Source organism: Saccopteryx leptura, chromosome 1, assembly GCF_036850995.1.
Source record: "Saccopteryx leptura isolate mSacLep1 chromosome 1, mSacLep1_pri_phased_curated, whole genome shotgun sequence".
NCBI lineage: Eukaryota > Metazoa > Chordata > Mammalia > Chiroptera > Emballonuridae > Saccopteryx > Saccopteryx leptura.
Window position 1 is genome coordinate 163,725,312 of NC_089503.1, and position 14,550 is coordinate 163,739,861.

At 47.2% G+C, this 14,550-nt stretch overlaps 1 protein-coding gene across 5 annotated transcripts in view; it reads right to left on the minus strand.

The window, feature by feature from the left end:
- The window catches only part of NR5A2 (nuclear receptor subfamily 5 group A member 2), a 98,917-nt gene that overhangs the window by 21,566 nt on the left and 62,801 nt on the right, over positions 1-14,550 (minus strand). For all 5 annotated transcript variants that reach the window (XM_066379873.1, XM_066379868.1, XM_066379871.1 and 2 more), the window contains one exon: positions 10,117-10,264. In XM_066379873.1, the coding sequence (XP_066235970.1) occupies positions 10,117-10,264 (148 nt within the window). The remainder of the gene's footprint in view (positions 1-10,116; positions 10,265-14,550) is intronic.

Genomic DNA, 14,550 nt, shown 5'->3' on the forward strand with positions numbered 1-14,550 from the left:
ATGGCGTTGGCCTGGAACACTGAGGTTGCAGATTTGAGGTCCTGGGCTTGCCGGGTCAAGGCACATATGAGAAGAAACTACTACTAGAAGTAGATGCTTACTGCTACCTCCTTCTCTCTCTCTCTCTCTCTCTCTCTCTCTCTCTCTCTCTTTCCTCTCTCTCTAAACTGAATAAATGAAATCTTTTAAAAAGTATGTGATTATCGCTGCGATAATCTTTGTGGAGTTACAGCAAGCCCATACAGCAAGTTCCACACCAGTGGAATCAGACAGAAAGTCTAGAAGACGACCCTCACACAACAGTTCATGATCCAAATCGTGACAAAGATGAGCTGCTCAGTGATCAGGACACCTGACTCCCGGCGAGGGCAATGAGACCTCGGCCTCATCCCCAAAGTAGTTCTGGGCACATTGAAGACCTACATAGGAAAGCAAGGCTTGAACACATTTGGAAAAAATGCTAAAGGAGAAGGAATTTTCTGACTTTTAAGGTAGGGGAGGGCCTGACTTGTGATGGCGCAGTGGGTAGAGTGCCGACCTGAAATGCTGAGGTCGCTGGTTTGAAACCTCCAGCTTGCCCAGTCAAGGCATATACGAGGAGCAATCAATGAACAAGTAAAGTAAGCAACTATGATCTCTCTTCTTCTCTGTCTCTCTCCCTCTCTCTCTAAAATCAATAAATAAAGCCTTAAAACCATCTAGGGAGATATTGGTAAAGAAGGCTATTTCTGTGAAAGATAAAGAAGGCAAAAAAAGAAAAGCCAATCTAATCTAATCTAATCTAATCTGATCTGATCTGATCTAATCTTATCTAAGGAAGAGGGACCTTCAGATCCATATAGATTCCAATGGGCAAAGGACATGAACCGGTGCTTCAGAGAAACATAAAATGATTCCGAATCTTGCTTGTCAGCAGAGTGTGAATTAGGACAGAGCAGTGACAGAGATGCGGCCCCAGTGCCGACGATACGGAGAAACGGTCTCTCCCAGATACCATGTTCCAGGCATGCCATGCGGTACAGCTGCTGGGAGAGCAACCTGACAGTTTCTAGGGCGGCCCAGCCGTCTGTGCACAGGGAGGCCTGCAGAAAGATGCTCCCTCAGCATGGTCTGTGATAGCTGCCCATCAGCTTGGAGGATGAACCGCTATACTGAGGGGCATGTTACGTAACGAAACACGAGGGGTCAGTGAAAATGGTGACCAGCTCTCTGGATCTGGCATGATCAGGGTCGGTGAAGATGTTTTTAATTCTAGAAGCCTTATTTTTTTGTAAGATAAGAAATGGGCTTCTGCAGTTACCTCTTGGAGAGAGGAAGTTCCTTGAAGTTATAATTAGAAACGATACTGTTACAGTATCCAGGCACCCTGAACCCTTTGGATATGGGCTGTCCTGGACCAATGCCAGCACATGTGGTTATCCAATTTGTCCTCTAATTTCTTGGCCAGCAGTAACAACAATAACTCTTTATTTTTTTCCCCAATTTTAAAAGAAATGGCCCATCACTAAAACTCGATCCTGACTGGGAGTATCAGGAACATACGGCCGACTGGATGAAGAAACTTTTATTTTGGTATCCAGAAAAATACATACTTGAAAACATCATCGTTTAAGTTTCATCTCTAACTCTCCCTCACTCGGCTCGGTCCCATGCCCCGAGCTTGAAGATAGCCCTCTCAGGAAAGGGACGCTCTGTGAACAACCTGCGCTATGACTCTTCGATAAGTCATCCGATTCTGTTCCCAATAAAGGATCGTAAGAAGGCAGGGGTTTGGACACCAGACGCTCCTTCCTGTCAGTAAGCAAATCTGCATAAAACCTGCAAGGTCGACACAATAGACAGACACCCTGTCACTGCGGCAGCCACTCTGGCTTTGCAGCTAGAACCTGCTGGCCCCGCTCCTGAAATGAGTGAAGGGAAGCAGCCCAAGATGTAATCCTGCTGGGCAGCCTGGAGCAGGTATTGGTGAAGGGCATGGCTAGTTGTGACAGGGGGTGCTTTCAAGAATACTTATCAGAATCTGATCTATCAGGATCAGATTCCTGACGGGTCAAGTCAGGTTGGGTGTCCTCACCATACGTGACTGTCTTGTTAGCAGCAGGTGGTGCAGAGAAGCTGGACTCCAGTGTGACGTGTGCAAATCCCTGTTCTCCCCCTTCCCAGCTGGTTATCTGACTCTGTTCTCAGGGCTGGGTAGAAACAGGAATGGCTAGCGACAACACTTGCTCTGGGGTTTGCTATGGGGATTAGAAATGACCCGTGCTGGGTGCTCTGCTCAGAGAAGACAGCAAGAGGTAGCTATGATATTAGACATGTGGGTTAAGGAAGTATTGTTTTCAATGAGAACTATATTCCGGTGCGTTACCAGGAGCTAGGACCACGGTTGCAGGATGTACCCAGCAGGTATAGAATAACGCAATAAATGGAGATTTCTTAGGAAGCAGCAGGAATTCAGAGAAGGCAGTGTGGTCTGTCTGGAAAGGTGGACCAGTCACCTTGAGCTGAGATGCGAAGGATGACCTTCCCAGTAACACCTGTGAGGCAGAAACCCTTGTGCACGTTCCCCAGCCTGGGAGATCGCTGACACCTGCTGTGTCTCCCGGGCCGCTGGGACCTGCTTCTAGGCGGAAGAATCCAGGACTTTGAACTCCTCAGTCCCACATCTTTGAACTAGGAAAACCATTTACAAAGAGGCACAAGCCCGGGTTTGACTCTCTGTTCCCCGTAGTCCCCTAAGTTTGAAGCCAGCAGTATGAGGAGTGGAGAATCTGCCAATATTATTATTATTATTATTATTATTATTATTACTATTATTATTATATAGTACCATTCATAACAATTACTAAGGCAGTCTCATATTTTGTTTAAAATTTGTCAAAGGCCCTGGCCAGCTGGCTTAGCAGTAGAGCGTCAGCCCAGCATGTGGAAGTCCTGGGTTTGATTCCTAGTCAGGGCATACAGGAGAAGTGAGCATCTGATTCTCCACCCATCCCACTGCCCCCCCTACCCCCACCACAGCCATGGTTCAAAATGGTTCGAGCAAGTTGGCCCCAGGTGCTGAGGATGGCTCCATGGTCTCTGCCTCAGGTGCTGGGATGGCTTGGTTGCCGAGCAATAGAGCAATGCCCCAGATGGGCAGAACATGGTCAGTAGAAAGCTTACTGGGTGGATCCTGATTGGGGCACATGTGGGAGTCTGTCTCTCTGCTTCCCTGCCTCTCACTGAATAATAATAATAAAAAAATTGTTAAAGAATAAAGCTAATTTCTCTAAAAGGATCTGGTCCTCCAATTTCGACAGTTCCCTTGGAAGGAACACATTATCCTAAATTTTAGTTCCAAAAGGCATTGGCATTCTCCAAGTGAATGCCTCCATCTTCTATGGATAGAGCGATCATTTCTATTTGGGCATTAGGTGTAGAGACTGTAAATTCCTACGTCTGAAAGAAGAATTTACAACTTCTTTTGTAAAGTGAACTATTGAGCATTTACAGTTTTAGAAAGGTGGAGGGGAAAGGTTGAAGCATTGCCTGGCATGAGCATTGTCTGGGAGGCGCGTGCCAGCCCACTTTGTTAGGACATTGACATCAGAGGATTCACCAGCCTCAGAAGAGGGCTGTTTATTATTTGGCTTTGGTTTGATTTTGGGGGAACTTGTGGCAGATGAAATAGAAGGGAAGTGAGTTGCGTTGGCTTCCTCTGACATAGTTCCAAATGCCCAAGGCCATTGGAATGGTGTCTTGGGTGAATAGATCAAAGATTTTCAACTGTTGTTTGGCATTGAATAGGTACGGCAGTCATTGCTGACGGGAGGAAGACCTTTTATTATGATTTTTCCCCCCATATAATCTGTACACTAGAGATGATAGTCAAGAAGACTCATTTTATGAAGCTCCTTCATGTACATGACTTTTGCTGACGTAAAGACAGATGATTTCAATGCCAGTAATTTATCGGGACCATGTGCCAGGTGCTAAGTTCTCCGTAATGACTATTGGGCAGAGGCCTCCCCAGCCATGTACAGGGTTGACTGTTGTCATCCCAGTTTCACTGGTGGGGAGACAGGTGATCTAAATTACCCAAGGATGCCAGCAACTCATGGGTCTGAGTTCAAGCCCACAGCCTTTGCCATGCGGCCATCCCGCCCCTGGGAGAGGGAACTAGTTAGGAAGGCCCCCCTCTTCCCTCCTTCCTCTCTGTGGTATTCAGATCCAGGTCACAGGGTGCCCATCCTGTGAGGGATAGTTGATGACCGCCCTGGGGCCGGAATCACAAAGCCTGGCTGGGAACACACTCTTGGCTGCCAGGCAGGTCAGACACTGTCTGTGAATCTGGTCACATTCTGGAAAATGACTATAACCTGAAATGTTGCGTTCATGAAAAAAGAAAAAGAAAAGGCAAGAAAAGAAAGAAAAAAAAACCTTACCAAAGAGTCTTCTGTAGCTGGTTGTTATACTAATAAAATCAGTATTTTCTCTTAGGACAAATAGTAGAGAGAAAGGATGCTTCCTGGTGGGCTTTCGGTCCGTAGAAACCTTGTTACCAAGACAGAACAGAGTCGTATGCCATCAGAGTGTGGTCATTCCCCATGAGAGATGAGGCACCATTGTCCAAGTGGAGGTCAGTGTTGTCGCTCGGGTCACCCTGACCTCCGTGAGCAGCACAGAGCTCCGTGTTCCCCTCCTCCCCCCGGGGAAGGTGGGTGAGTCATCATGTGCGTGGCTGTGGGGAGAGAGGCCTTCCTCACCGAGGTGCATTTTTAGATTCCATTTAAGAGGACGGCAGAGAAATACCTAGATCTCATTTGGAAAATAATGCAGAGGGAGTCTTCTCAGGGATGACAGGAAACCCATGCCCGGGCACTCATCCTTCTGGCTGGGCTCCAAAAATTTCAGCAGCGCAGACCCCAACTCTGCATGACCATGGACCGGTCACCCTGCTCTGCAAGGCTCAATTTCCTTATCCAGAGACGAGAGGGCGCTGGACTTGGGCAACATGTCAGGTCCTTTTCTGAGGTGCAGTTCTGGGATGTGCTGTCTCTTCAGCGCTGAGGTCAGAGTTTCTGTTAAAAACCCGGGAAGCTCAGGGTATGGGCCTCAGAGACAACTGCTGAGGCCCTTGGAGGTGACCCCATACGTACTCCCCAACTCTTCTCACACCCCCGACAGCTCTTAGATTTATGTGATGTGAGGGTTGAAAAAAGGTGTTTTCACTCACAAAATAGGACTGATGCCACTCACCTGGGTGGAACACACACTGGCCCGCTGGAGAGAGACCAGGCGTTTGTAGACGGCAGTAGCATATCGCATTTTGGATGCTTTGTTTGGTGCATGGTGCCTTTTTTTTGGAACTGTGACCCCAGGGTCCAAAGGGCCATTCTGAATCTAATAGGGGTTTCCGTCTCATTGGAAAGACTGCGTTGCCCGTTCTTACGCTGCCCGGTACAATGGTTTCACACACGGTTACCCATTCCATCCATTTGGTGGAATTTAATCTTTCAGGAGGACAGAGGGCCTCTGACTTTCCTGTTTGCTCTTAGTGCCTGGCTCAAGTTGGCCTATTTGGAATTGAACCCTGAACCAGAGCCTATGACCGGACTGGGTTTTATCAGCCAACCAGAGAGAGGGTTTCCCAGAGGACTTGACCGTGAGTCATGGGTGCACTAGCTCCCTTCTAGGACAGACCCAAGGCCACCAAATGAACTTGTGTGCAGGATGGCGGCTGACCAGGCTAACCAGCGACCCCGAGGGTCAGGGCTGAGACAGAACTGAGCTCTGAGCCGCTCTTCAAGTGGGAGGAGACACGTTGACCGCAGCGTGTCTGGCTGGGCTACTTCCCCATTCGCCAGACCCATTTGTCTCTGAAAATGCCTTTCCCTAAATAGCTGTAGTTAGCAAAATAAAAACATTAGTAAGAACCCCTAAAAAAACACAAACAAAAATGAATATCTCTAGGCCCAAGCTACTCAGAGATATGCCCAAACAAATGCTCTCCAGGCAATTACCATCCTGTGCCCACAGATAAAAAAATGACCACCCCGTCTTCTGCGGCGGTGAACACATATTGATTAGGTTCAAACTTAGAACCTCCAAAGTGAGTGATCTCTGGCCCTTGCTCAACTGCTTTGCTCACAGCCAAGGAAAAAAAGCCCTCACACAACACCTATTATAGCGCATGTAATTAAGACAAGCATCAGCTTTATGTACCATCATTTGTTTCTGCCAACTCTGAGTGGTGTAAATATTGAGCGGGGGGGGGGGGGGGCATCACCTGAATGCTAATCAATGCTTCCCAACGTCCCGGCGATGACTTACGGGGCCAGGGAAATGCTGATGTGCCCCGCTGCCGGGGTCCTCCCAGCGAGGCGCAGACTGTGAGGGCGTGCGGTGAGTGTTTTTCTAAATCAGAACATCACGTGCAAGAAGGCAAGAATGGAGACTGGATGCTACGAGGAAGAAGAGCTCCCCCCCTCCCCCAGGGGTGTCATCTGCTTTGCTTGTCTGACTTTGCAGGGAACCAGGAAGCCAAACGCACTTCAGGTAAAAGCTGTGGGGAGGGCATTTACCTCTGTTAGACAGACAAGGAATGAGGGATCACAATTGTGGATCACAATTAGGAGGCAAATGCCAAACCTAAGAAGCAACAAGCATCCCTAAAGAGGGATTCCTTAGAAACAGAGGTGCCGAGGCCATGAGGCAAATGCTTTCTACAAGTTCCCTGAAGCCTGGAAACCCAGATTCCATACAGACATAAAAGCAAACAGATGCAAACAAGTTATGAGGGCCCTGGCCGGGTGGCTCAGTGGATAGAATGTCGACCCAGTGCACCGAGGTTGCAGATTCGATCCCAGGTCAGGGCAGCCAGTGAGTGCACAACTAAATGGAACAACAAAGTGGAACAGCTGGTTGATGCTTCTCTCTTTCTGTCTCTCTCCACATACCCCTCTCCCAAATCAGTAGAAAAAAAAATGCTCCATCATATCATGTGGTTTGCCTCCTATGATGTTCGTGTCCCTCCTCTGCTCCCGTTCCCGGGTGTGGGTGTTAAATCCCCTCTGAACAAGCCTGGTCTCTCTCCAGCCCACTGTCCACATCACTCCCAGAGTCGACCTGTATCTCCTGCTCCTGTTTCAGGAATACTGCTAAAGCCCCTGACTGCCCACCGAGTGCCCGATAACCAGCAAGGGTGGCCTTGGTGACTTCCTTCACCCACGTCTCCAGGGGCTGCTGCTTCCCTCCGGCTGGCAGGTCTCCTAAGAGTCCCTGACTCATCTTGCATGCTCACCATTGTGCTCCCCACCAGTTGTGCTTGTGGCTGAGCATGCTGCACCTGTGCGGGCTCAAGCCTTGCTTTCCCTCGGCACATCTGTCTGGAAACCATGGTTTCAACCCTCACCAAGGGGACACAGTGTAGCCCCCTCTCTACCCCCCAGCCTCTGATCAGTCAACCAAAGCCCTATCTCCCTCCAGTATCGGAGGGCCTTAGGCCAGGCTGGGGTCACAACACATTGGGTTCCAGACTCAGGGGATGCAAGGCCTAGGAACATTCAGGATGGTAGGTCCTGGCTTTGGACTTGGGCTCAGCTTTTGAGGTAGCACTGATATGATTTCATCCCCATCCCAGATGAAGCAGGCCCTTGGGGACTCACCTGGGTACCTAGCGGAGAATCATCCATGTATTTCAGCCAAGTTGCCCCCGAATGATAGACCATTTATCATTTCTATGGGTTGGGGGGGGGAGTCTTTTATTCATACATTAGAAACTATCATGTTTTTTCCTGCTTCTTTAAAAATAAACTCTGGGCCAAAGACTATTTACCTCTGATTAGAAAGTCATGTTTTTCTTTCTTCTTTAAACAACAGCCCTGGCTGGTTGGCTCAGTGGTAGAGCATTGGCCTGGCATGTGAATGTCCAGAGTTCAATTCCCAGTCATAGCACACAGGAGAAGCATCCATCTGCTTCTCCATCCCTCCCCTCATTTTTCTCTCTCTCTTTCTCTCTTCCCTTCCCACAGCCATGGCTCAATTGAAGTGAGTTGGCCCGGGTGCTGAGGATGGCTCCATGGCCTCCACCTCAGGTGCTAAGAAGAGCTTGGTTGCTGAGCAATGGAGCAACACCCCCCAGATGGGCAGAGCATTGACCCCTAGTGGGCTTGCCAGGTGGATTCCAGTTGGGGTGCATGCAGGAGCCAGTCTCTCTGCCTCCCCTCCTCTAACTGAATAACGCCCCCCCCCCCCAACAAAACCACAACAACTAGGCACAGTTTTAAGGGACATTCAAGGTAGTTACTCATGGGCGCTTAGATTGCTGAAATTGTCAACCTTCATTAAACAGCCTGGGTATATGGTAGGTCACATAACCTAAATGCTCAGGAAAGGTTGAAAGCTCTTCTGAGCCCCTGTCCCCCTTCCACCATATTGACAGAGAATATAATACTTGTGATGATGAGGGAAAGATAAAAGTGATGGAATCTGAACGAGGCCCATAGTTCCTCTCGACCTTCTTCCACTGTAACCCAGCGATTCCGCTCATTTAAAGTACCACTGATGTGAGACAACTCTCTTTAAATATTTTATCATGGAGACGCTCTAGCACTTCTTACCCGTACATTACCACGTTTTTCGTTTAATTACTGATCAAGTGCACGAGCTGAGAAGACAGCAGAGGAGCCCTGTTGCCCTAACCCAGAATAATCTGTGTGGTTTACAGCCAGAGGGACTACACGCCAGGGTCCTCCTGGTTACAAGACAGAGACCCTACTTGGTGAGAACTCTACTATTTCTTGTGGTTCCTACAGAATCCACACAGGACCTGGCCTTGGCATTGCCAACCTTTGAACGCTCCATCTACAAAATTCTGTTGTCTTTTCAAATTTTCAGTAACATTTCTCCTCGCTGTATTTAATCACATTTTTTTTCTCGCTCCCACCCCAAAATATAAAAATGTCCTTTTCCACTCACAAAATGTTGACGGTATGCAAAAAATGAACTCTGGCTGTATTACTTCAAACTCTCCCTTTATTAGCAACAGTTGTGCGGGGTTGTCAAGACGCATTTCCAAACCAAAGTGGCCCCGGTTTGGAGGGCACACACATCTGTTTTGCTTTGCCTTTTTTGTTTTATTTTATTTCTCTGGCGATGAATTCACAGCTATCTTATAACCAAAGGCTAAAGAAAAAACATATGTTGGTCAATCTGATTTCTGCATTTTCTTTCTTTTTTATTTTATTTCCTCCTCCTCTTCATTCAAGGGAAGTTGCCTTCCTCAGCTGCCCTGCCAATAAGTAATACATGGACTTGGCAAAAAAGTTTATTTAAGTTGGCTTTATTAAGCCAACAAAATACAGAAATCAAGTTATGGCACAGGCAAAAAAAAAACCCCAAAACAAAAAAACTCCCAAAACAACTGCTCCTTTGAAGCCAATGAAAATCTATCTCCTTAATCCCCTTTTTATTGCAAGCCGGGTGATCTCTCTCCGCTGATGCACCGAGGACCTTGGTTTAGCTCATCTGTCTCGCTTTGCTTATCTTTCTTCTCCCAAGCTGTCCCTCAAGGAAAAGCCTTTCCCCTTGACAACTGCCATTTTTTACACGCGCACGGTAGTGCCCCTGGTTGTGAATACCTTACAGTTAATCCCCACGGAGATTTTAAGGAGCCAGTCCTTAATTACTGTTCGTATTATAAAGAAGAAATGTGGTGGTAGGTAGCAAACCAAAGCCAGAAACACACAGAGGTCGTCGATGGTGGGAAGGTGGATAAAATTTGATACTGTCTATCTATATCCCTAAACTGCCTCTGTGAAACATTCCTGTCATATCAGCACTGCCTGCTCCTTAGGTCCGTTAAGGGAGAAAATCTAGGACTTCAGTCTAATCACACCTCTTCCACACCTCAAACTGTTTACGGGAGGGCTACGAACCATGCAAACGCACAGATATAATGCATACGTACACATACACCTTCGCGTTGGAAGAGGTGATGATTTGGAAAGAAGGGCACAATCTCAGTAGAATAAGAAAACATGCACGAACGCGAAGACATGCGGAGCGTGGCCAACGCGCAGTCACCCTCCCCCCCACCCCCTGGTTGATTGTGGAATGAGAAAAAGGATTCCTTACCTAAACTAAAGAGCACCAAGAATTTCAGACACACGAACTCCCGCTGGTCGAACTGTAGCGCTCGGAGCTTGGTCACCAACTCCTGGGCATGGCTCATGAGGTTGTTGAGGGTGGCCCCCGCTTGCGAGGCGATGATGGAATAATCCACCTGTAACACAGAATCACAGGGCTCGTGACCAGCACGCTCAGGAACACGGGGTCCACCTGAGACTGCTCCGGCTGCCTGGCTGATGACAGAGGTGATTCACAACAGGAACGTAGCTGGAGACACAGTTCTGTTCTTATAAAACATAACTGTCCTCATTCTGATAAGTTTCACTACTTTGATTGCTCTGTAGGGAACAGTTTTTGACTAAATTTTATTGGTATTTACCTGAATACTTTAGATATATGATATATCATATATAGACCTTTTCTCTATTGTGAAATGGCGTTACCACATAAGATGAAGAATTTAATTCTCATGACGACAGTCACAAAAATTTCACTATCCCTGAAAAGTGAGTTTAGCACAGCATTCTGTGTGCCCACAGCAGTGTTAACGAGGACATGGGAATGTGAGGGCAGAGATAATTTTCTAGTTTTATTTTATCAAGAGACTATCTTTCAAAGTCCTCATCGGTCATGACGGGGTGGTGGCAGGGGACGAAAGGATCCTGTTGGGACTGTTCTCTAGCATGCTGTGCCCCAAAAGGCTACAACTACTTTCGTGTGATTATGAATACATCTCTCTCTCTCTCTCTCTCTCTCTCTCTCTCTCAAGATGGCCATGGTCTTATTTATCAGAAGAATAATCTCTCGATTGAGAAAACAAACCAACAAAAAGGATTATTTCCTTTTTCGTGAGAAAAAACAAAACATGGTGTGGCCATGCACCCATCTCGGATTACCCATGGAGACATGGAACATTTCATTGACACTAGGATGAGGGAGGGTGTGGCTTTCAGGCACCGATCGGGGAGCCCACTTGGTACCTGGCAGTCTGTCCTTTTCCACCGGCGAGCTCCCGGGCACACGTACCCTTTCAGGTGCGTTTAATATTGCAGAAGCAGCAAATTTGTCTGGGAGGCGAGCGCCCGTGTGCCCATCACCCGGAGCAGGCGGTATGAAATTTTTATATTTATTGACATTTCATTACCATAATTGACTGCACTTGCTTGTCCAGGAGTCGGCCCAGGGCTGCCTCCCGCCCTGCAGAACTGGTCCCTTGAGGAGAATTTGCAATTAAAAACCAGGCAGGATGGATTTTTTAAAAAATTTTTTATGGTGTAAATATGATGAGTTGAATTTTCAGCCTTAACTGGAGAATACTGGGGGTACAACTGAAACCTTCTTCAAGAGCGAGAAAAATTGTGTGTCAGGGTAAAGAAGACCCCCCCCCGCATCCCCGAGGTGTCAATCAGTTTAGATAGAGTCAAGTACGCATGAAAAAGCCACAGTTATTTAACGTGTCCTCCAGGAAAGCCGCGGTGGCAAGCACGGCACGGTCCTGCCCGCTTGGCACATGGGGTGGCATCTGTACCTCCACATCTGAGCATCAAGGGCTCTGAGAATGCCTTTGGTTTCTGCCTCTGAATGTGTGTGTGAGAGAGAGCCAGTGCTCAGCATGGGGGCACCCTGAGCCCTGACCTGGAAGCAGGTGGACGCCACAAAGTACCCGGCGACAGCTTGCCCGGCAGACCCAGACGGGCATCTCTCAACCATCATTGTGCCCCGTGCTGTAACAGAAACTTCTCCTGCAAGGGAAGTCCTTTCTTACACAAAGTGGTGCCTGAGCTCTGCATCTTTTCAGAACTGGACTTGCTCAAACGCCTCCAGGTCATAGCAAAGCAAACCCTCCAGAGGTGAAGTCAAGGACAGCCAGGGCCCCCGGGGTGGGAGAAGTCTGGGACAACATAAATAGCCTGGGGCCAACTCGGACCCCTGGCAAGCAACATGCCTCGGGCAAGTCATAGGATGTGTCCATCCATAGTGTCCTGAGTTATGAATAAGGCAGTTAAGCCAGATGGTCATAAGCCCCCTTCCTCCCCCCCTTCTGTGATTGTCAGAAGAGGAGCGTAGTTGGGACAATTCTACCGACTGGAGCTTGGAGCCAACATTGAACACACTCCAGCCACAGCTCTGCATGTACACAGCGCATTCAGTTAAGCCCTCAATCAGGAAGGTGCATTGCCACAACCCATAAATATGTAGGTGTTAATTTTATTATTAAGATGGGGTGTTTTGATTGATGGGTCGTTCTAACAGGTGTACCGTGAGTTCAAGCACTAGAAAGAATGTTGTACTTGGAACGTAGCACGTTGTAACTGCAAAGAACCTAAAGAATTATTATTATTATTTTATTACTAAGATGGGCTAATTAAAATTTGGTGGGCGTGTAGTTTTAACAGGTGTGCAATGATAAATTCAACCACTATGAGTTCATCTGAGAAAACGGAGCCCTGCGGTTATTTTCCCAGGATTTGGTACCAAGGAAGACAGACTCGGGGGGAAGTGATGGGTGTCCCAACACCTCGATACCTAGACATTTGTTGACATGCTCACATGGAGGCTCAGACATGTGATTAAGTGGGGGCTTTGATAACATTCCCTTCAAGGACAATTCATCAAATTCGCATGGCTCTGCAGGAGGCAGGGCAATTTATTCCCGGGACAGTGCACACAGCCACAACTTGCTTCCATTTTTACTACAAACAATTATGATCTTTTCATTGTTGAAGGCGGAGTTTGAACTCATTAGGGGAGCCACTGGCCTTGTCTGTTATGTACTTGGTAAAATTAATTTATTGTTGCCTGACCCGTGGTGGCGCAGTGGATCAAGCGTTGACCTGGAACACTGAGGTCGCCAGTTCAAAACCCTGGGCTTGCTTGGTCAAGGCACATATGGGAGCTGATGCTTCCTGCTCCTCCCCCCTCATCTCTCTCTCTGTCTCTTCCTTTTTCTTCCTCTCTAAAATGAATAAATAAAATCTTTTAAAAATATTAATTTATTGCCCTCTTCCATGTTCCCTCCATGCTGTGGAATTCAAGATGGCATTGAAGAAACACCACCAGCTGGTGGTGTCCCCTTGGGGTAAATGCCACTCCTCATAAGGGTAGACACAAGTTCTGCTAAATTGCTTTCAGTTCCACCAGCTGAAAGTTTGATGACGTGCATATTGTGAGAGGGCCGTCATTTTAACACACTCCACAATCACAGAAGAGACTTGAGTTGCCGGCTCCCCTTTTACTTACGGAGGTGGGACAGTGGCCGGGGATTAGCCACAATATGCAAATACTAAAGGCGAGCCCGCAACAAAGCAGTTGACGTAAGTTTTCTTGTATGAGTTTAGTTTTTAAAATACTGGATGGAAATGAATTCTTGTGATCATTCTAAGATACTATGTGTATAGAATTCGTTTGCTAATGCTTGCTATTAGTGATCCTCTTTTTTTTTTTTTTCTGGATGAGGTTACTTAGTATATACATCTATAGATGCTCGGTTCACAGACAGAATTATAGCATCATAGCTCGCTTTAGGGTGGGGTGGGGAAATGGTGTGAGACACTTCGGCTCAGTCCTGGGGACTGGTGCAGGGGGCTGCTCTGGGCAGCCGAAGGGAGCACGCCAATGGTTTGAGCTTTGAATGAACCACCAGGCGTCTCAATTCTGCAAACGTTTCATGGAGCGAACACAGTGTGCTGTGCTTGCTGCAGGGTTTAGGAGAGAGCTATAAAATTTTATCTCTTTTTTTCTTCTCTCTTGAAGCTCCTAGCAGCAGTTTTCTGGAGATCCCCTTGACTTTTTCAAATTCAGTCTCTTATTTTTTTTTTAATTTAAATTTTTGGTATAAAAAATATTTTTATTTATTTATTTTTAAATAGGGGAAGGGCCCGACCTATGGTGGTGCAGTGAGTGGCTAAAGTGTTGACCTGGAACGCTGAGGTCACTGGTTCAAAACCCTGGGCTTGCCTGGTCAAGGCACATATGGGAGTTGAGGCACTTCCTGCTCCTCCCCCCTTCTAGTTCTCTCCTTTCTCTAAAATGAATAAATAAAATCTTTAGAAAATAAATAAAATAAAAAAATAAAAAATGGGGAGAGAGCGAGCTAGAAGAAACAGGCTTCGGGAGAGGTGTGAGAAACAGCCAGCCTTCCACTGCGACGGCAGAACACCGGGTAGCAATAACCACTTCTAAAGGACGGTCAGTATCATCTATTCCTCGACTGTTCTTGGGCTGGAAAAACCAGAGAGCGAGAGACAAGCCATGCACTTTCTCTACTTTTTAAGTGGTAATTACTTCTACCCAGGGGCAGCACTTAAGGGAAGATGAAATGGGAAATGAGGAATATTTCTAAAGAGCCGGTGGGAAAGTGCTCCGGGGGAGAGGATGGCACAAACCATTTCATCTCTGAGACTCAGAAGGAAATGAAATCACATTAATTTGTGGGCCGAG